The sequence below is a fragment of the Paramormyrops kingsleyae genome, chromosome 18, assembly GCF_048594095.1.
Source record: "Paramormyrops kingsleyae isolate MSU_618 chromosome 18, PKINGS_0.4, whole genome shotgun sequence".
Taxonomy (NCBI): domain Eukaryota; kingdom Metazoa; phylum Chordata; class Actinopteri; order Osteoglossiformes; family Mormyridae; genus Paramormyrops; species Paramormyrops kingsleyae.
In genome coordinates, this window is record NC_132814.1 from 25,432,263 (window position 1) to 25,455,015 (window position 22,753).

Sequence of the window (22,753 nt, forward strand, 5' to 3'; positions counted from 1 at the left end):
GATGCTATCCCAAGTTTTGGATTGATTTCATCCCACAAGGCAGAGCCAGATTAGTGAGACTGTCAGAATTTAACAAGCCTGTAATTAGAAATTGTAGTCCCATCTCCATCATTAGGAGCATTCTAGGTATTGAAAGCATACGAGGGCAACAGTCATGGTGGCAACTAACGGCTATCGATACTTATATTTGACTTTATTGATTTGTTAGTTTATCATTATTAATAATTATTTATAACAATAGTAGTAATAATGATGATGAATTGTACTTATACAGCACTTTTCAAAACCCAGAGATGCTAACAATATTCAATAATGCAAAACAGGGCACCAATATTTACAATGCGTGCAAAGTGATGACTGATAAAGTAATGCAGAATACGAGTCATATACGGATAAAGCAAAATGAACAGGGGAAAAAAGCAGATTGGTGGGAACTAGAAACTTTGGGAGAACCAGAAGGTTTTAAGGTGAGATTTGTAGACTGGGAGAGACGGGGAGTTACAGATATCAGAAGGAAAGCCATTCCTGGGAAGTGTGAGTCACCACAGCTCTGTTCTGGGTGTGGGTGGTATTTTCTTGGCAAACTTTGCCCCCCTTAGTACCAATTGAGCATTTTTTCGATTGCCACAGCCTAGCTGAGTATTGTTGCTGGCCATGTCCATCCCTTTATGACCATGGAGTACCCAGCGTCTAATGGCTGAAAAATTCGCAGCAACTGTATGACACTATCATGTCAACATGGGCCAAAGTCTCTGTCAAATGTTTAAAGCACCTTTTTGAATCTGCCACAAAGCATTAAGGCAAAAGGGGGCCCAACCCGGTACTAGCAAGGTGTATGTCTCACTAAGTGCAGATGGCTTGACTGCAGACCCAATACTCCAGTTTCTTGCTTTGCAGGCACAGTTTATTTATATTCTGTGAGCTCAATTCAGTATTTCATAGGCACATTAAACTAAATTCTGTGGACAATTTAGTACACTGCACACAATAGAAAAGAAAAAACTGTCCATGGCCACTTCAGGGTTAAAGTAATTGTATTTATATAGCACTATTAAAAACAACCAGTGATTGATCAAAGTGCTTTACAACAATAAAACAATATAACTTAGGTTTAACTAAGTAACTACCATGTAATGTCATACAGACACATACATATCAAATACTGCTGGCCAGATAGTTTTTGACTGTACACACACAAGCTCCAGTTAGTGTATCTTGCCTGATGGCTGAATTCTCTCTCATGAATGGTTGAACATCACTAATCGCTCTCCTTTTCAGAAATATCACACACGCATTTGGTGTCTGTCATTGTGGAGGCTCTCCATTCATTTCAATGGGCATAACCCTATTCCCAACTATGAGAACCTTAACCATAAATAACCAAACACAATACAAGACTTTTGGCATTTTTAGTTTTTTAATTGTATTCATAGATTTTTATAAAATTAAGTTTCCCCTTGTGGGGACCAAAACAATATCCCCACAACATCAAAATAATGTTATCATACTGTGGGGACATATGTTCCTCACAATGAATAATAATACACCTTGCCCATTTTGCTTTTCGTGACACAGAGACACATGGATGTGAGTGAGCTTGGCAGTGAAGGGCAGCCACCTGCAGCAGTGTCCATGGACCTGGGGGTTATGGGCCTTGCTCCAGGGTCCATGGACATGTGACTGTTCTGCTGAAGTCGGGCTTGAACCGGCACCTTCCAATTGCAGGAACTGATATGACCCCCCACACACATACAGATTATATACAGTTAAGTAAAGCAAATGCAGGGTCAGGCTATTTATCTGCTGACCCTGGAACACTTAGTTTGACTTGTGTTAATGAAACCAGATCTGTGCCTGTTTTTTCATATACCACCACTGCCTTTAACTAGGGCTTAGTAACATGATAAATTTCGGCGACGGGCTACTGGACTGATACCAATAAAATTTATGAAGTGGGGGGGCTGGCAATGAAGAAAAAAATACAAACTTTATTTTATAATATCCCGAGAATCACCTCATCCCACATTTTGAGAATCGCTGACCTGCACAATGTTCCTGAGAAGTTTGCAAAATGATCCACAGAATGCATTCAGATGGCAGATGGCTTTGTTCACAAGATGGTAGCCTGCAGCCTCAGTTTTGGGCCTTTGTTGCCATCTGTTGCTGCAGCTACAATTGTGGGATGATTTTGGGTCTCTCAGGTATAGATTTTCATCCATATAATGTTTTGTGAAATGGATAATATCCATTAAAGATCAAATAGAGTTAACAGAGTAATAATAACAAATGGAGTTTATCCTGTTCACAAGGTTAAGCATCTTATCTGAATCATCCTTCCCTTTTCTGTCACTAAGTGTTGCTTCAATTTTGGAGCAATTGTTCCAGATCTTGACCTTTATAACATGCCTGCAAAGGCTGGGAAAGAGCTGTCAAATATTATGTTAAAAGGATCAATTGTGTGAAACAGCCCTTTTCTTATCAAAACAATACCGCTCACAGTATGAAATGGCTGTATTAACAAGAAGACCAAATTCAACTATTGATCATTGTGTGGTTATGGTGCATAAATAGTTTCTCAAATTTACAAGCAAACAGAGTGGGAAGTAACCTGCATACTTCTTTCTACTGCCTTCCTTTTATATCTGTGGTTCTCCTGAGGCTTGATGGAGAACCTGTCATACACTCAGATGCTCACAAGGTGGCAGCAAAATCAAATTCACTCAGTGCGCAATATTGCATCGTGATGGTCCGAAGGGTAGGTGTGGGAGAGAGACGTGTTTCACGCCTCTGAACACCAATAGTTCCAACATTTTGCAAAGTGGGACCTGGTTTCCCACTTCTGGAAGCCTTCTCTCTGAGAATATTAAATGCAATCCAGTATGGAAGTCTCCTCAAAATGAATAGAAATTAAATATATTCTTTTGCTTTCTGCTCCCTCTTTCCGTTCCTTTCGTATTATGTCAATAACCTCCCATTACTGGCCATGTTTTCCAGGAGATTGCCGTGTTGTGGCTTCCGAATTCAGCAACAACAACATTATTATTATTATTATTTATTGTTGTTGTTGTTCTTATATATTTGTATATTTGTAACACATATTTGCAATGTGCCACACAGTAAAAATCAGTTAAAACAAATGATAGATAATTTATTTCAGTCCTCTAAACATATCTTTCCTATTCAGAATATATATATATAAAAGTAGGATTAGTAAATTACATCTGAATTCCAGCACATACAGGATACCATTCATTCACAGTGCCAAATCAGAGATGCTAATTAGCTTAACGGTATATCTTCATGCTGCAGGAGAAGAAAATGCAGATTCCATATACAAAGGGGCAGCAGGAGGTGCTAAGCGTCAGTGCTAACTGCTGAGGCACGATGTCACCCTCCAGTTGGAAAATCATTCTATTAATCAGCAAAGTATGCATAGGCAAATTCTGTGAAGGATTCATTTCTCAGCCAATCATTCACAGAACCTCAGTGAAGGAATCTAAAACCACCAGATCCCTATTTTCTTAATCACTCTTCACTCCATAGTACAGTAAAAATTTAACTCTTACCTTTTTTTATGTTTTTTGGCCGTTTTATAACCAGTTTTACAATAAAAACTGCATTTCATAATCTAAAAATGTAGTGTTTTTTACCAGGGAAAAATATGGTCTATATAAATGTTACTGGATCGCAAGTAACTGCCAGATCAGTCATGCAGTGCAGTTGGACTGTAGGTTACAGAACTAGTAATCTTTTGTGTAACCTTTACGGTAAAAGCACAGTAGTCTGCCCTCTGTTTATTGTGGAGCTCTGGCTTGATGTAGCTTGTTCTACAACAGTCTCATAAAGAACTATAGCAGGCATCAACATCACGGCAAATTTTGACGACATTGTGATCAGAACTCAATTTTTACCACGGACACGGTATTTAAAACATAGTGTACACAGCTTTTTAACCGCAGTCACGTTTGTCCTTGTAAGGACGGGCTCATCATCCCTGACTTAAACTCAAAACAAATGTTCTTAGGAGCTGCTACGGCGGGGCGAATGTGGCCTGAGGCTGGGTCTCCAGCTTCGCTCGCCTTGCGACCCAGTTCCATCTGCCCACCCCCCACCCTCATACACCTGAGAACCCAGACTGGCAGCGTCTTCGACATTTTAATGCGCAGACACGTGCTGGCAGCGCTGGAGTGCTGGACGTGGGGATTAGGCCGGGCGCGGGAGGAGGTGCTCGTGGCCACAGCATCTCATGCACTCACACAAATACTTCAGCGTCGGGGGCTGGCCCACTTAAAGATGTTCTCGCACACACGCTCACTCTCGCACACACGCGCGCTCCTCCAAACACAGCAGATATTACACACAATTGGAAACGTTTTATCTTTGTTCCTTCCAACCTTCTCGCTCCCTCTCTTTCTCGCCCTTGGTCCTGATTCAATTTTCCGCTCTCTATATGCACACCCTCACACACTCGCCGCAGCAGACATGCTGCCGGGCAGGTGCACGTATGCGGCCGCAAACGCGCGCGCGGTAAGTCCTCTCTGTGCTGCCCTTTTGCGCCGTGTGTCATTGTGACACACGCACAGCTGCGAGACGCGCAGACAAGCACGCCGGCGTCGTGGCGAACAGGAGAGGAGCCCGATGGAGCGACAGGAGAAGGCGGCAGCGAGCTGGCATGCAGGACGCTGAGCGATTGGCACCTAGGAGCTGAGCTCTGCTGGCGGATGAGCGCTTGAGTTTGTGTGCGGAGCGGCGAGAGAAACTCCTCGCATCCCCTCTGGTCCGCTTCCTCCCCTCTGACAGGAGAGCCCTTCCTATTGGCCCTTCAACCATTACCCTCCAGACCCGGAGTTAACGGACTATCTGAAGATGGCTGAGCCCAGCTTCCCCAAAGGGGCTGTGGCGGCAGTTACGAAGCCCACTGGAGGCGGGAATCAGAACAGCAGCTTCGCTTACGCGGGGGCCGATGCAGTGTGGGACCTCAGTGGCAGTGGGGTGTGGCTGCTGGCTGCTGTGCTGCTTGTCATCATCGCAGTGACGGCGTGCGGCAACGTGCTGCTCATCGGGCTGGTGCTGGCTCACCGCACGCTCCGCTGCACCTCCAACTGCTTCCTGGTGTCACTGTTCCTGTCTGACCTCATGGTGGCGCTGGTGGTGATGCCCCCGGCGGCGCTGAATGCGCTGAGTGGTGCCTGGATGCTCTGGCCGCCCTTCTGCCCCGTGTGGCTCTGCTTCGACATCATGTGCTGCAGCGCCTCCATCCTCAACTTGTGCCTGATCAGCCTGGACCGCTACCTGCTCATCATCTCGCCGCTGCGCTACAAGCAGCGCATGACACCGCTGCGCGCCCTGCTGCTGCTGGCCGGGGCCTGGGCGCTGGCCGCGCTCACCTCCTTCCTGCCGATCGAGATGGGCTGGCACAGCCTGGGCCGTGCCGCCCTGCCGGAGCTGGGTGTCCTGCGCCTGGGTCTCACCCCCTGGAGCTCCAGCACCACGCCCGCCCAGTGCCGCCTCCGCGTCAGTCTGCCCTTCGCGCTGGTGGCATCCTGCCTCACCTTCTTCCTGCCCTCGGCGGCCATTTGCTTCACCTACTGCCGCATCCTGCTGGCCGCGAGGCGCCAGGCCCGGCGCGTGGCCGCCCTGACACACCCCCACCACCTACACCATTCCCCCGGGGGGGCATCCCGCCCAGCCTCGCCTGCACATGCCCCCGTGGATGGAGACTACTGCAGCCACCAGGAGGTCCCTGCGGCTCGCCTGGCACAGGTAGGTTAGATGGGAGGTTAGATCTTAATCTAACCGGTCAAATATCCAGCAGTATACATACGTAAAGTTTAGGAGATGGCTAGTGTTGCTCGACTAGTCGCTCGGATTAGCGGATGCTGTAATAGAATGGGAATTCCTTTAGGGATTCCTCAGTAAGTACTGCCAATCTATTTCTGTGCATTACTGTGGTTGAAAGGAAATGGTGTTAATGTCTGACATTTAAATGAGCTTAGGCAGTGATGCATCTATAGGAGCTGATCTTTGTAAACGTAGAATTGTGGTAAATGAGTCAACAAGGGTAAGTAGTATTTTATATAAGCCATAAAACTATAAAAGCACAGTAATCACTAGAAGAGTGAAAATGATATTATGCGACCGTACACTTTCATTTTAAACTGGAAGTATTTTTCCTGGTGTTCAGCCTGTGTATGTAATGTAGGGAAATGGGAATTAATGAAGGACAGGTCTACAGACAAATAAATACATTTTACCATTTGCTAGCTGAAGGATGTTAGTTACCAGTTCACTAAATGAAATGAAACAAAACAGTGTATGAATTCACTGTGTAAGATAAATGTGAATCAATGCACAGATCTTATATGCAAAAGCTGTTTTATCATTTATTTATGTTTGTAAACGAGTCTCATTGTGTGAAAAAAGATTTACCATATATTTACTCCAAGAAATGTTTTGATACATTGATAATTCACGTTTCTGAATTGGTGTGCTGAAAGACGAAAGAAATAGTAGACTATAGACATGAAAACAGCAGAAACATTCTCCTCACATTTAAACCTGTTTGAGTAGTTTTATTCTTGTACAGCATTAATTCACTGATATTTGGAGAACATACAGAAAATAACTCACTACCCCCTACTGTGGTTCAGGACTAATCCACAGTGTAGTGATGATACAAACTGAATCGCGCTGAAATAGCCACGTGAAGCCACCACGTTTGCAGTCTTCACACCTCCTGCCTGAGCCTTACAAGTTCCCCTGTGCAAAATTAGTCCATGCCTTTTGGAAAATGTTATGTTTCATTCTATTCTGTTTTTTGCTTTTGCACTCACAGCTTTCTCCCCATGTCACTCGAAATTAAAATGTATGATTGTTAAAGTGGTACAGCGATTGCAAGCATACTGTGGCTTTACTCTGGGATGGCGCTTTGTGTAGACGTACAGAAGGACATGGGTTATTAAAAAGCAGAAACTTCCAATCAGTCTTTTTCAAAGAGGAATCTGAGAAAAGAAAAAATGTGACTGACGCTGAAACTGTAAAGGTTTGTCAGAGGTGGAGATGAGAGAGTAGTGTTCTTTTAAGAGTTGATGTAACAAGGCTAATAGCTTCATACTCATGCCTCCCATCCAGCGTCTGTCCTTGTCCACATAATACCCTTCAGTCTAAGCGGTGTCACGGCAAAGCACCTTGCAGACGGCCAGAGCGTTTGAACAGCTGGCCTTCATTTCATAAAGGCAGATAAAATCGACATGAACTGGGAGTGCAGGACATTTTTAGATTAAAAAGATGAAAAACACCTGATGTCTGCTGAAGAGGTAAAAAATATTTGCGATCCTGGCTACAGAAAAAAGAAGAGAAGAGGACAGCAACAAAGGTAGAGGGCAGTTTGTGAAGCAGAGAGTGAGGAGTGCAGGTTATGTATGAAAAGGATTTAAAGAGAGGAGAACAGGATGAGAGATTGACTAGCTGCCTCCCTCCCTCGCTCTGCTCTCCTTCCAGTCTTCAGTGAGTCAGGAGCGCAGGTTGGCTCACCGGCAGGGCCGTCGCGCGCTGAAGGCCAGCCTCACCCTGGGGGTCCTGCTGGGGCTCTTCTTCAGCACCTGGCTGCCCTTCTTCATCACCAACATGGCACAGGTCAGTGTGCGCATTGCCAGTCTGGCAGGACTGGGTAGTTTATCAACATGGCATATATTAGTGTGTGTTTCCCCCTTTCCTGTGGTGATGTAGAACAGGCCATATTGTTAGTATAGTAGTGAATTCGATGGTGGGTAGTTCAGGTCCAGAAAGGAAAGATCCAGACCATGAATTTGTTTCAACCAAGAAGTAACTCTGTCAATGTGACTCTTTGAACTCAGCTGTTTGGTTGAAACAACATCTTGATCTGGATTTTTCCTTTCTGGACCTGAACTATCCACCTCTGAGTGAATTTCGATGTATGTCCTCACTTTGAATTTGTTAAAAAGAGGGGGGGGGGTTATCCCCCTTGCCAAAATGATCATACACTGTCCTTCACTAACTCCGCATCTGATGATAATCACTGATCCTTGTGGCGTTATAGTGGAGCTCTTCTCCAGCTCTCAAAAAAATGAAAAGGAATAATAATAAAATCAAAAACAATTATTGACAAACCCTCCATCAGCGACGGCTGGAGTGTACTGCAGAAGTCCAGATGAAAGGTCTCTGTGTAAGTCAGTAATTACCAGTGATGGTTCCTCTCTCTGTACTCCAGGCACCGTTCTCTCCATCTGTGTCCCTGTCCCCTCTCCAGCGGGGGCCTTGCAGAAAACCCTCCCCCTACTGCCACTTGTGACTCTGCCTCCCCATCAGAGGAGTGTGAACGGCACATCCTCTCCCTTCTCATGTTTACTCATCTTAACCGGGCGGCTCTCTGCTGTATTCCTACTCCACTCTGTCACAGTCTTTGTCTGTATGTCATGTCAGTGCGGCTTTATTTTTGTTACTCCTGCCATATCAGTGGGTCTGGTCTTAGTGTGCCACTGTATCTGTCCACATCCCCATGTCAGTGTATCAGTGTTTCCTTGTTACAGATATTGGACTATATCAGTACCCAGGGACTATGTTCTCTGTTCTCCTGACCATCTTCTTCTTTACTCTCCAGGCAGTTTGTGAGTGTGTGCCTCATGCGCTCTTCGACGCCCTCACATGGTTGGGTTACTGTAACAGCACCATGAATCCTATCATCTACCCACTCTTCATGCGAGACTTCAAGCGTGCGCTGGCCCACCTGCTGCCTTGCTGCTCCTCCCAGCCCCCCCGCCGACCCTCACCACCCCTCTCCCTCTCTTTGCGCAACTCGGGGGAACCCCAGCTCCCCACGGAGCCCCCATCTCTGACTTCAGACGCCCCTCAGCCCCCTGCTACAGCTACGGATGCCGTCAACCTGGTCGATGCAGAGCATGCTCAGAACCAGCTGCCATTACTCTTGCCTAATCAGGTGGATACGCTGGACTGAAGGAGTGTGGGGAAAAACTATGAAAGGAACAGATGGATTACATGGAGCAGTGCTTCCCAAACTGGTCATCGGGGACTACAGACAGTCCATGTTTTTGCTCCTTCCCAGCTCCCTACCAAAAATGTGGACCGTCTGACAGGGAACTGGGAAGGAGCAGGAAGCTGGACACTCTGAGGGTTCCTGAGGACTTGGTTGGGAAACACTGGCATAGAAAATCAGAGGGGGAGAATAGGGCTTATTTTGACGACACCACTGGAATGACCGTGACTGCTCCTGGAATGGCAAATTATTCATAAATCAATTATGTTTTTAAACCATTTTCTTTTATCCTCCACTACATAGAAGCACCTCCAATGCATACAGAAAACAAGTAAATGATTCATGTTGTTTTGTCTGTCTTGTTTTGTCTTGGCAATGTCCTGGTTTATTGGGAACTGTGTTGCTGATGAAGGGCTCTCGTTCTGGATCAGATGCAAGTGTTATTAAAAGATACCATTTACAGACCATAGCATAAATTATTATGGATGAGTTTGTGTTGCATACAACACATTATATCCTTGATTTAAGAAAGTGTAACTATTAATGGACATCTGTACCACAGAGAAGCCTGACTTCTAATGAAAACCTGCTTTACAGAAAGTAATAACTGCTACACAAAATACTTGTATCATTTTATGTATTGAATTTCACATTCAACATCTATTTAAACATATTAATGTAGGTCTATTTTATCTTGATTTGCATAGTACTGCTAAGCTTTTTGAGGATGTATATATATGAAATGTATTATCTCATCTGTGTGTTTAAGTAAATGACAGACACGTCATTTAAAGAATAAGTGACACTACCTCACACTGGTCCCTGTTATACTGGCCTCACTTCCACTATACATGGAATTTTTGCAAAGGGAGAACAGTTCATGTTAGGAAAGGCAAATGTGTGTGTGAGAGATTTACAGGAAACAACTGAAATGATAAAATAAGTAAATGCAGTAGCTGTCTGGGGAGGGAGGTGCGTGAGACAGATGACAGAAAATTTGTCTCAGAATTTCTCACCTTCACCCATTCTAGGCAAGCCAGTGAGGGGGCGGTGACAAAGGAACAAACATCACAGATTCAGGGCCCTACCATTTTCTCAAATTCATGGGGGGGGCAGCTCTGAACAATGCTAACATGGATCAGACCAAGGACCACTCATGTCAGCAGTAGGTAATAGAACATTTGAAATTTAATCAATCGTGGAATCCCTGTTAGAATTAATGATTCCGTCCATAAACGCAATAAACAAAAGAAACCAAGCTTGGCTTTAAAAGCGTTTTTAACATGGTTAACACTGACGTCTGTACCCAACATGGAATACACATCTGGGGAAGTGAACAAAAAATTTGCCAGCAGCTGGATAATTGTTCCTCCTACTTCATCCATCCATTTTCCAAACCACTTATCCTTCTGGGTCGCGGGGGGGTCCGGAGCCCATCCCGGAAGCTACGGGCACGAGGCGGGGAATACCCCAGGACGGGGGGCCAGCCCATCGCAGGGCACACTCACACGCACCGTTCACTCACACATGCACACCTATGGGCAGTTTAGTAACTCCAATTAGCCTCAGCATGTCCTTGGACTGTGGGGGGGAAACCGGAGTCCTCCTACATCGATATACAGTAAATATTAACCATATAGGGCTTTTCATTTTACTGCGACATGAGGTTAGGCAAAAAAAAAACAAGAGCTTTAAATCCAGTGAACTGACTGAAAAAATGCAGTGAAGTACACTCACAACTCGAACCACGAAAATGAAAAAGGCAGTAGAATCAGCTGAATGTTGTGGTTTGTTGCTACACCTGAGTTTCAGCTGCCGTTTTGCTGCCCTCATGTGGTGAAAGTATGACAGCACAAGCACAATGTCTCTCTGTATCCAATGGAGATGCTACGGTCTCCTACTGGGGTGCCATTGAATTGTAATTGAATTAGGGATGTCAAGTGAGCCGATCAGTACCAAGTCGATGTCAAAAATTCTGAAAACACAATGTTACCCGTTTTTGCACAATAACACAGATATCAGGGATGCAATCCTTCTGGGCCTGACAGGAGCAGCATATACACCTACAAGTGCTCTAGTTCCCCTCTGAAGAATCTCCCTCCATTAAGAAACATACATGTATATATAATGACATGCCTGAAATAAAATGCTTATTACTCTTGAATCACATGTACTACATTAATAAACATGGGCAGGCTTAAATCCCGACAGACACAAAATGTTAACATCATACTGTAAATCAATTTGTAAAAGCGAAAAAAAAAAAAAAAAAAAACACTTTTACTGTACAGTTTTTGCGCTGCCTTAAATGATTTTGTGGTTTGTTTTGTTATTAAAATTTTCTGCTTAGCCGGGAGACTCCTCTGGTGGTGTCTTTACTGGTCTACATTGTATTTTTAAGCTCCTTGCAACTGATGACACGATTGCGGTTTGTATTTTAAGCACTGTATAGTTTAAATACTTGAGGGCTACATGCCACCATTCTTTTTTGTAGCCTAATGTTAATAGTTGTGTCTTTTTATTACTTGAAGGCTACAAAAAAATAAAACAACAGCAGTGGCATGTAATGTTCAAATATTTTTAATAAAAGTGTGCATGTTGAAGTACATGGGATTTGTAGTTTTGTTTTTTTACCGTGGTATAGAATTGGGTATCAAAAATCATGGAATTTCACTCGAATTGGTAATGACTACTCAATTTCTGGTATCGCAACATCCCTAGATTGGCCCAGTGCCTAGCTGGCCCAAAGTCCAACAGGGCATGCTTTAAGGGTGTTTACATACCGGCATTTTTAGTCCAGTTAAGATGGACTCTGATCTCCCCCTTGGTGTGATTATTTGGGCAGGTGTGAACACAGTAATCGTACTCGGGTGTGGACCAAAACAACCGAGACCCTTGAGAGGAGATGGTCTCAGTTCGGTCCCTAAAGAATTCTGGAACAGTTCGTTTTTGGTGCAGACATGATCAGACCTTGATTCGACCCAACTTTCAGGTTCACGCCATAAGTTTGAGCTAAACGGCTCCCACAGCCAGGTGTGCTTTGCATTCTGGGATGAGGCAGAGCATGCAAACAAGTAGCAGTAGCAAGCAGAGAAGGAGAAATGAACCGAGGTCTTACTTAGTCTAACAGCGAGGTATGCTGCCTTCTTGAAATCTGAACAGATGACTACGTCTGTCAGTTCCTAAAAACATCTCATAAAAACTCTGAAGTTTTCATAATGTTCTGTCAATAGCTGAAGGAGAGAGGATTTGACTGGTTGAATGAACAGTGCTGTGTGAAAGTAAAATGAAAAACTCAGGCAACAATACATGAAATTGAGAGATGTTCAACTGCACAGCCCAGGACACAGGACCTTCTTCCTGTATTTACTGCACAGCCCAGGACACAGGACCTTCTTCCTGTATTTACTGCACAGCCCAGGACACAGGACCTTCTTCCTGTATTTACTTTCTTGCTCTCGCCAGACACATCTGACCAATAAGCAGAATGAACATTCTCACATGGTTTGTAGCATTGCATTGTTGCTTCACTTGGATTTTTCTCTGTGTGAAAGCAAACCGAATTAAAGGGGAAGTGCTGCAAGTTTACAAAGTCATCAACTGATTTGGACCAGAGAAACCAAACTATAGGTGTGAAAACACCCTAAAACTCAGTCCCTGTAAGTATGATCAGAATCCCTGGGCAAATGAGGGAACTCAGGACTGAAGTCACTGGTCTCTGCTTCTTCTCCGTAATGATGCCTCAAAGTATCAAGACTGTCTCCACCGTCAGCTCTCTGCTTAGGGCTTTCTGGCACTTTGTCCAAAGGGCACTGTGGGATCGACACGTCTGCCTCATTTAAAGAATCCAACAAATCAGAGATATCTGGGAAATCCCAACCATCAGAATCTTCTTTTTCTCCTTTATCATGTTCTCCCTGACTGCCTTTGCAATCTTTTGCAAGGTTGGATACAGAAACACCATTCAAGGTAGGTCTCTCTTTTCCATCAAGGACTGGTCCACCTTCCTCTTCAGCTGACCTCACCTCTTCCTTTCTGGAATCTCCATCTTCTTTGTCTGACTGGCATTCAGCAAAGCCCTCTTCTGCAGTATTTCTTGGGTAAGACTGGCAGTTCATGTCTCCTGCCCTCTCACGAGTAGGAACTCCTACTGCAACAAGAATAGTCTCCATCTGACGCATGTAATCCAGATGGCCATTTATCTGAAAAGGAAGAATTTTATTATAAATATATATTAAAAACCACTCACATAAAGAGCTGGCAGGCAAACAAAAGTTTACACTTAAGTTAGTTATAAAGTTACAAAAGTTTAATGGAAAACTTCTCAGTACAGTCAATACTACTCACAAGTGCAATTTGTATAATTTGTATGGTTAGCTGTTCTTTCTACTAAAACTGGAGGAACAAGGCTGAGACCATCTACATGCAATGTTGTAATCGTGAATTCTCAGAAACATTTTTCAGAACATAAATATATGACTCAAATTCAAAAGAAATGTTAATCAAGGCTATTCAGTACTTATCACTCATACTTTAGTTAGACTACCAAACTACTGTCATTCCACAGATGATGTTCATATTGTACTGGTCATATTGGTATCGCACTGGTAGAAAAGGGACAGAACACCAGAAGCTGGCCGAAGCAAAGGGGCACACAGAAAAAAAGGAAGAGATAATAACAATGAAGATAAAGTGTCCATGGGTAATATGGCGGCGCGGGTACGAACAGCAGCTCAGCACTCTGTAAAGCACTTCTCAAGATGGGAGCCATTTTTTAAGTGGATGTACCATTAAACTGGTAAAAGGTTAAAAGCAGTGGTGTGTGTGACGGCATATAAACGTGACTAATCAGCAAACGAAAAGATGTACGTGTGACGTTACGAACAGCATAACCGTGTTGCTGTGAGCCTCTCGGGTGCCACAGGTCAGGAGGAAGGGTGAACACCCCATGAGGTGCCATTAAGTCACTGAGGAGACCTTCCTGATCACACACTACAGTGGGACTGCATGGTATCACATCGCCATATCACATCACCATATGTGAAATTTCAGTGAGTAATATAATTATCCAAAATAAACTACAGCCAAATAGAATTAATTATCTACCAATAGACTATGTCCAATAAGTTGGTGGTGTTGCCGTATCGACAGTTCCGACAAATGTGATGTTCGGTATGCACACATCACGATGATGACGTTAAAATGATACATCGTACAGCCCTTCACTATAAGCAATGTAAAAACGCAAAATAAATCTAACCTCTTTTTTATTACAATTTATTACAATGTAATAATTGTAATTGGGAGGTGGCTGATTCAAATCATCTGGCTGGCAGAGTGATGTCACTGCTGGACTCGTGCCCTTAACCCCAATCGCTCCAGTGATTCTGACCCAACAACTTGCTCTCACCTGTGTCTATATCTCCGTGTGTGGATTTAAGATGGGATATGCGAAAACAACCCAATTTCCATTAAGGTGAATCAATCATTATCATTATTATTATTAGTATTAACCCTAATTTTAAAAAAATTGATAAATATTAATGAAACATAAAGCCAACATGGACGGCTTTTCTTATAGTTTAAGAGATTGAGACCGCCCTACTCACCACAGATGACAAGTCCACATTAACCATATGAGGATCATCCAAACTGATTGGCTGAAGCCCTGCAACAGTCAGCTGGACGGACGAACCACGGTAAAGGAACCCAAGGAGCCAGTCCCCTCTATGAAGCACAATGACAAATCACACTGTAGCAGTGCCATGCATATCCCTCTGCACTTAAGGCTGCAATTGTCCACATAGTAAAATTCCCATTTCTGCACCTATAACTTCCCCACACCTGCAGTATCCATTAACAATCCTTCCCGCGACCACACTGGAAATCCTTTTCCACTGCTTGGCTGAGCCGTCCACTGGCGCCCCCAAGAGGACGACATCCTCCACGATGCCCTCACAACCTGTGAAAAATAACAGACCTAAAACCTGCGTGCGTACTAAGGACCTGTCTGCATTTTTAAAAGAACAACTTTCATTGTAAGATAACATGATCAGCTTCCAAAGGTGCTCTGAAATTTTGAGATGAATTTTCCTGTTCAATATATTAGGCAAAGAGGCTCATAGGTTACCACTGCACTCTTACACACCCAGGGTTATAGATCTGTGGTTCGGTGTCTGTAGTTGCATATTTTCTAGAATTGACTATGTGTGACTATGCACTGTGATGGACTGGCATCCCGTCCAGGGTGTCCCCTGCCCTGTGCCCTGTGATGGACTGGCATCCCATCCAGGGTGTCCCCTGCCCTGTGCCCTGTGATGGACTGGCATCCCATCCAGGGTGTCCCCTGCCCTGTGCCCTGTGATGGACTGGCATCCCATCCAGAGTGTCCCCTGGATGGTACATAACTAGAGTTTTTGAATCGTTGTCATTATTATATTTTTCAGTTGCTTTTTGTATTTATGAAATGCCTCGTGGGGCACTCAAACTGCCCTGCAGGCCGCGTAAGGCCTGGGGGCAGACAATCCCCACCCCTGCTCCACATGAAAGTACCATTCCAAGGCATTTTTCAAATGTCTTACCATCTGTTCAGTCCTGGTTGTTGTGGTTTGAATGTGCTTCACATACATCTGCCATTTATTTTCAGTACAGGTGTAAATTTACATATGTATTTGTCCATACCTTTGTCGTTTGCCAGCTCCTGAAGACAGAAATAGATGACTCTTGCTCCCAAACTGAAGCCTATCAGGCTGACTGGACGCTTGCCCTGGACATCAGCACACATAAGAACGTGAGGGAGCAGTCGGACAGTCAGCTCTCTCCCTGGGGCCCGCTGGAGTGGATCGACGCACCTGCTGCCTGCTCCGGAGGACTTGGGCTAGCTGCTTACCGACCTCGGCCGAGCGGCTCAGACACACCCCCCACGGGTTGTCAATCACACTGGCCACCGCCAGGAGGGAGGCAGGCCATGTGAGCGCCGTCACGATGCCTGGCCAATCACAGTCAGAGGATCACGCCCCAGTCGGCACCATGAAACATCAGTGATGAAAGCATACTCAGAACCAATAAAAAATAGGTACTTCTATACTTGCTAATACAGTCATCGGGTTAAGAATGTCCAACTTACTTATGAACATACTGCCATGAAGCCTCATATTAAAAATTAATGTGAAATACAATGGTTCGTAATAACGAACACATGCAGTACTTTGTTACTCGTGAAAACATTGCACGGCTTGAGGAACCATACATTTTATTATTACTGTATATTTATTATTATGTACTGTATTATTTTTCCGACTTACAAGTTCGTCTTAAAGAAAGACTTAGGAAGCAGATCTGGTTTGTAACGTGGGGACCGCCAGTACCTCTAATGGTTATTAAGTGACGCCATGACAGCTTGCGTACAGTCTTCCCTACCTGAAAGCACGGTGTACTTCAGAGCTTCCTGGGCCACCATGCTAAAGACACCATCCAGCAGGGAGTCCAAGGCAGAACCGAGGTCCCTCAGGTAGCGGGACTCCCACACAAGGCAGTACTGCTCCCCACAGGAGCCCAGGCTACACCACGGGGCCTGGAAAGAGCCTTGGCGGGAAGAAGGGTTAGCAAAGTCACATTCAGGAGAAACTGTAAACAGCCCATCTGACCTCCCATGTGATGCTCTTGCATGTTCATCAGTGCCTCCCTTTAATCAAGGGGATTTACTTGTGTGTTTGAATGTTTGAATGTTTTTTCTGTAATTAGTAGCAGAAACAGAGACCCTGCCAGCCTGGGAGGCCTGCTGTCTCTTTAACAGTAGGCCCCACCTAGAGGAGCAACATCTTTCAAACAGCGTGAGCAGTACAGATAGATAATTAGTCCAACTGGCCATTATGATGCAACTGTGTGTCAGTCAGTGTATATGAGTACTTTTTTTTGTGTGTCATTTGCTTGTTTTCTTTTTCTTTTTGCTGGGTGTGTTGCTATGACCAACTGTATTTTCCGCTGCACAGCCAGCCCGTCACAGCCAGGGTAAGGTGGAGGTGCTTCCCGGAGCTCAGGGGCAGAAATTCAAACTCCTCAATGGCCCCCACTCTTTTCTTCATCTTATAGCCTAAACGAGGACGACAGCGGGGGAAGACTATCACTAAACTGATTTAAATCATTACTCATTAAGATTACAATTAGGAAGAAAAAAGATGTGCCTGAGAGGAGTGTGAAATATATGAAGAACAGCACCACAGAACATTGTGGGAACGATTCATTCCTACACCTCGTTTGCTATTGGCCAGCTCATTAACCCGCCTGTGCCTGTAAAACCCACCAGTTAATCCTGCCCCCGCTGCTCCAAACAGGGAGGCCATGATAGCGATGCCGGCAGCTGATCCCAGAGCTGCAGCACCCCCTGCTCCAATCACGGCCCCCACTCCCGCAGCTACCAGGGGAGCAGCCAGACCTCCCGTCACACCTGTGAACCAGAGAGCAGAAGGGAATGCACACACACTCGATACACCTCCACGTACACGATACACCTCCACGTACACGATACACCTCCACGTACACGATACACCTCCACGTACTCGATACACCTCCACGTACTCGATACACCTCCACGTAGACGATACACCTCCACGTACACGATACACCTCCACGTAGACGATACACCTCCACGTACACGATACACCTCCACATACACGATACACCTCCACACACATTCCAGTACCGATTAGGAGCTCAGTAAGTAAAGCTCACACCAGTAAGGAGCTTGGATAATAATCATCCTAATAGAACTCTGTGGAAATTACATGCAGTACCAGTGAAAAGGTTAGACATGCCAACCTGCCTACAATGGAGAGTGATAGTGTCACATGATCACATGACCTGGTCACCTGACCTAACGTAGTGACCTAACGTGGTTTCGGAGACGTTTGACCAGAGAGTGAAGGAAAAGTAGCCAATGAGTGCCCAGCATATGTGGGACCTCCTTCAGGACAGCTGGAGAAGCATCACAGGAGGCCACCTCATGGAACTGGCATAGAGGGGACAGTAGGGACAGCAAGTCCCTGGAGCAACTGGGGTTAAGGTCCTTGCTCAAGGGCCCAATGTTGCGATCACTCTGCCCACCCAGGGATTTGAACCAGCAACCTTCTGTGTCCCAACCCACAGAGCTACCCACCCCAAACATTGTTTTTGTTTTGGTTAGGGCATAATTCTATATGTTATTTCATCATTTTGATGTCTTCAAGGTCATTCTAAAATATAGAGAATTGTACAAATAAACATTTCTATGGGTAGGGGTGTCCAAACTTTGGACTGGGAATGTACACGGTACAGTAATCAAATATGGACAAACAAGAGACACATTCAGTGACTGTACAATGGTGCAAACTCTTAGACTTCAGGTCTACTAATGGTTTTAAAAGGTTTCTCAATGCAGCACTGATGCCATGAGCTTGTTCATTAAAATATTCCCTCTCACATAGCCTTACTCAGGACGATTAAGCACATGTATATAGTAATCATACTAAGTATTGTTTCATCAAAATCCAAGCCACTCTAAGAACACCTCAACAAGTGAATATCCACAATGATTTTTTTTTTGCCAAAATCTTCTCTCCATATTCTTATGCTGTGTTTCATTTACCTCAGAGGTCAGAACTTGGAACTGGGAATGACGTGACATATGAGTTAGAGTTCCAGTACAGCAAATACCAGGGACCCATTTCAAAAAGCGAGATTTCTGGCTGAGCTGGATAAGTCATTGACATTAATTTACCCCAGTTTAAATGGACTTTACCTTTGTTCATTTACATTTAGCCTTAAATCCGACAAGTTGCCCGGTTAAGCAAGAAATCCTGCTTTCTGAAATGGGCCCCAGTTCTAGCCTGTTTAATTGTTAGCCATTTTTAGCAATATTAGTAGATAACAACACATTACGTGGTAATTCTGCACATAAAAACACTGTAGCAACACGTCCGCAGATAGTTGTTGCACAGCACTGTGTGTTTAACCGGTTTAATGAGCCACAAATAAGACATAAATGCTAATAAACATTATAAAACTACACCTTTAACCTCTGTTGATAAAAGGCGCAGCCATCTTGGGTGTGTCAATTTTGTCCGACTTCGCAACTCGGAATTCCGACTTAGGAGGGCGTTCCAGTTGAAATGTCCAACTAGGAACTTGGAATTTAGGAGTTACGAGTTCAACCTGAACACAGCACCAGTGTTCTGCTGTCTGCCAGGCTTTCACGGCTACATGGTATCTAGTTGGCAAACCATTCTGATACAGCAGTTCCTTCTCAAACTAAGCAGCCTTGGACAGAAACTCTCATCATTAGCAGCCTGACAGTAACACTAATGTGGGCAGTTAAGAGACCCTGACAGATATTTATTCTGCTGTGGGTTGATCATGGTTGGCAAATTCTGAATGTACTCTGGGGGACTGTCTCCCATGACCAGTTAATACATACACACCAATTAAATTCATTTTTATTACGCAACAGTTTTGCCTATCTTTTGCTAACTTTACACTGATTTACTATGTTGATGTACTATGGAAATTTTCATCGGAAATGACTGATTTTGACAGAGTTGTACACACATCTGGGACAAACACAGACTTCAGAAAACACCCATACTGACCAATCACAGTGCCCCCTCCCACGGTGGCCAAACCAATCAGCAGGTAGCGACGCAGCTTTTTCCCTCTTTCTTTTTTGCGTCTCCGAAATGACTCCTCTCTAAAAAAGTATGATAAGAACAGGGGAGGAGTTTGAACACATACTGTACGGCTAACCTTGGTTTTGCAAAAAAGATACTGGCATAATACCTAGAACACTCATGCAAACATTTACTTTTACACATAAGACGGCCGGCCTTTGGAAGTCATTCAGAAAATAATATGCACACTTAATATTAATATAAACATAAAAAACACACTTACTGTAACAAGTCATCCTGTTGGAAAGCATTGAAACACAGGCAGGACAGTTAGCATATTCAACACCTACCCTTACACATACAAACCAAGCACACACACACACACACACACACACACACACCAACTTCATCCAACATGCAATATAGCCTATGTAACCTCCAATTTTTGCTCAATGTTCAACATTCCTCCACCACATCCCTCCACCACTCACTCGCTTTCCTCTCCTCCTTCCCTCAGCCTTTCTCCCAATGTCCCTTCAAACTCCTCCAAGCTTTGGGGCGGCACACGAAGCAAACAGCTGACATGTCGGATCAGAACCCGGGCCCGTGCATCATACTGGCCTGGAGGAGGATGTAATACCAGACAAGGGTTAAAGAAAAAGAGGGACAGAGGAATAGGGTGAGGCAAAGGAACAGGGGGGGTATGTAAAATGACCTTGCCAACATTATCATAGAATCGATACACAGAACATCTACATACCGTCTTTGACAGAGAAGGACACCAGGTCCTGGGAAGCAAAAGGAAACATGTCATTCGGTGGCTTGAAGGTACACAATACACAGGAGTCTGCTAACAATGTCCTACAGATAACTAAAGTAAGAGGGAATGTGCACTTTGACTACATGAATTGTCTGATTACAAATATGAAACTGTGAAGTATAGAGGCATATATATATATATATATATATTTGCCTATATATGTCTTTGTCGCAGACATTATGGATGGCACTGTGTGTGTTACATTATCATTGGCTGGAAGGTGTCAGTCACCTGTACAACTGGCGTTGCCCCTACACTCAACAGTGGCTCCCCATGCAGTATGGAAAGGAAGGTGTCGCCGCCCTCAATCCCCAGTCCTGCCAAGAAGGCCCTCATAGCAGGCATCACTGACTGATCCAGCCCCAGCCACTGCACCAGGTCCTCCAAGTACTGATCCCGAAAGCACCTGCATATTTCTCAATGTAGGGTCACGTGGTTTTCACAATAGCGCATACTTTAAAATACTTTTATAATGCATAATTATAATGCATTTTATAGTACTTGCGCTAAACCAAGTGCTCAGTATTTTGAGTATATGAGACAAGCAGAATTAATAGATTCTAACAAATACTCAGAACATCTGCCCAAACTTAAATACTGTTTTATACCTGTGCTCTGCCCCTTTGAACAGCTGCCCCAAGGAGACACTGCAAAGTCCGGCATATGCAAAGCGGGCTGGCTCGCTAAGCTGCTGGCCAAGTCCACCAACGGAGCCTGGTTGGACTTTTTCATCTTGTGTACAGCTCTCTGCATGTGCATTTAAAGAAAGAAGTTCTGATGGTATCGGATTAGAATGCAGAACTTAATTCTCTTTTTAAAAAGGGAGTCAAAAATACAACCACAGACGCAGTTCATTTTCTTGGCAAGTAATGATATTAAACATTCATTAACCTAACATCACAGCGTCATCTCAAATAACGGAAACAGTTATTAATTCTCTGTAAACCACTTTCTGACAACCGAAGTTTGTATAGATCGACTTAAATCAATTTAGTACTTTAGATTAATATACATGCGACTTAAAAAGATCTACTATACCAGAAGCTGCGGTTAGACCCGAGTCGATACTTCCAGTTTCGTCCATTTTTTGATTGAAAGTGTGACATTAATTTTTTTATAATTTGAAACAGTAGTAATTCCGACGTCAACTTCTGTTCCCTGGCACCGAGCCAAGCCCCACCTCTTCCCATAGACGTAACGTAACAGTGACGAATCATAAATCACGTAACATCCCTCACCAGTCTCTGCACCACGCATGCCTGAACTTTTATGACAAGTCGAATCCGCTGACCTTATTTAGGTGCTAACAGTTGACGGTGAAATCCAAAAGTTTGCGGACTGTGCTTTGAAAGTTGCCGTACTGCCGAATTCTTCTTCTGATTCACACATCATTTCACTAGTTTCCTTCCTTATCATCACTTCATTTAAATTTATTTTTGGCCAAAATTTTGATATTGAATAAGTAGTTAAAGTTGGGTTGCCAACTTTGGTCAGCTGGCTGGAGTGAGATTTTCGAGACAAGTCTGCACACATATGCACAAGCATTTAATTAACAGTAATTTTTACCTTGTAAATAGTCTGCAGGATTTTCAAAGTACTGCTTTTGATGTAGCAAATTTTAGGTTTATAATGAAATAATATAGATTTGCTGTAAGAATTCTTGCTTGAGAATCTGAAAGCTGTCACACAAGATGTGTGAGTTGGCCACGCTGGTTAAAGGTTGATTTAATCTGATTAAAGTTTATCTTATTTATTTGAACACCCAAACACAGCAAGTTTATATAGTAGGCCTATACATAGCACTCAAAAGGCTGCTACATATTTTTCTCCTTTTTCCCGGACATAAACCTCGGAGAATAATTATAGGATAGTTTCACTAGATTTCAAGTTAGTCATTACATAAATAGTTATTGGTGACAAGAATGATCGAGTTATCACAATGAAAAAATATAACCGTCCAAATTTCGCTGGATTCACAGATATCATTGAATGTCTAGATGGAATTAAAATTGACTGTAATAAAATAGTAAATGAAAGAGATTACATGAACAGGAAACCTTTACACAGTATAAATAGTAGGTAGCGTCAGATCACTTTATTCCAACTAAAAACTTTATTTCCCAATGTCTTGTGACTTATTTTGCCCTACCTGTGTCCACTGTCAAAATTGCACAAATGATATTCAACGTCCAAGCAAAATGACCAGGCTCTGTCCATGACTCAAGAATTTATAGGGAATGTACATTCTATTACAAATTTGCACAGGATATGTAACTTTTG

General features: G+C 43.8%; 2 protein-coding genes across 2 annotated transcripts; one reads left to right on the plus strand and one right to left on the minus strand.

Annotated features, from left to right (window-relative positions):
* Window positions 1-51: 51 nt before the first annotated feature.
* htr6 (5-hydroxytryptamine (serotonin) receptor 6) lies at window positions 52-11,621 on the plus strand. Its single transcript, XM_023831294.2, has 3 exons — window positions 52-5,763; window positions 7,501-7,635; window positions 8,621-11,621. The coding sequence occupies exons 1-3, from the start codon at window positions 4,867-4,869 to the stop codon at window positions 8,972-8,974; spliced, it is 1,386 nt and encodes a 461-aa protein (XP_023687062.1). The 5' UTR covers window positions 52-4,866; the 3' UTR covers window positions 8,975-11,621.
* Window positions 10,184-21,654, minus strand: tmco4 (transmembrane and coiled-coil domains 4). Its single transcript, XM_023831293.2, has 14 exons — window positions 21,512-21,654; window positions 21,082-21,220; window positions 20,705-20,879; window positions 20,414-20,441; window positions 20,145-20,274; window positions 19,636-19,733; window positions 17,316-17,459; window positions 16,986-17,105; window positions 16,433-16,597; window positions 15,865-16,001; window positions 15,695-15,779; window positions 14,858-14,975; window positions 14,623-14,740; window positions 10,184-13,215 (listed from the first exon to the last, which is right to left on the minus strand). Exons 1-14 carry the CDS (start codon window positions 21,555-21,557, stop codon window positions 12,664-12,666), a joined length of 2,055 nt encoding a protein of 684 aa, XP_023687061.1. The 5' UTR covers window positions 21,558-21,654; the 3' UTR covers window positions 10,184-12,663.
* Window positions 21,655-22,753: the final 1,099 nt, after the last annotated feature.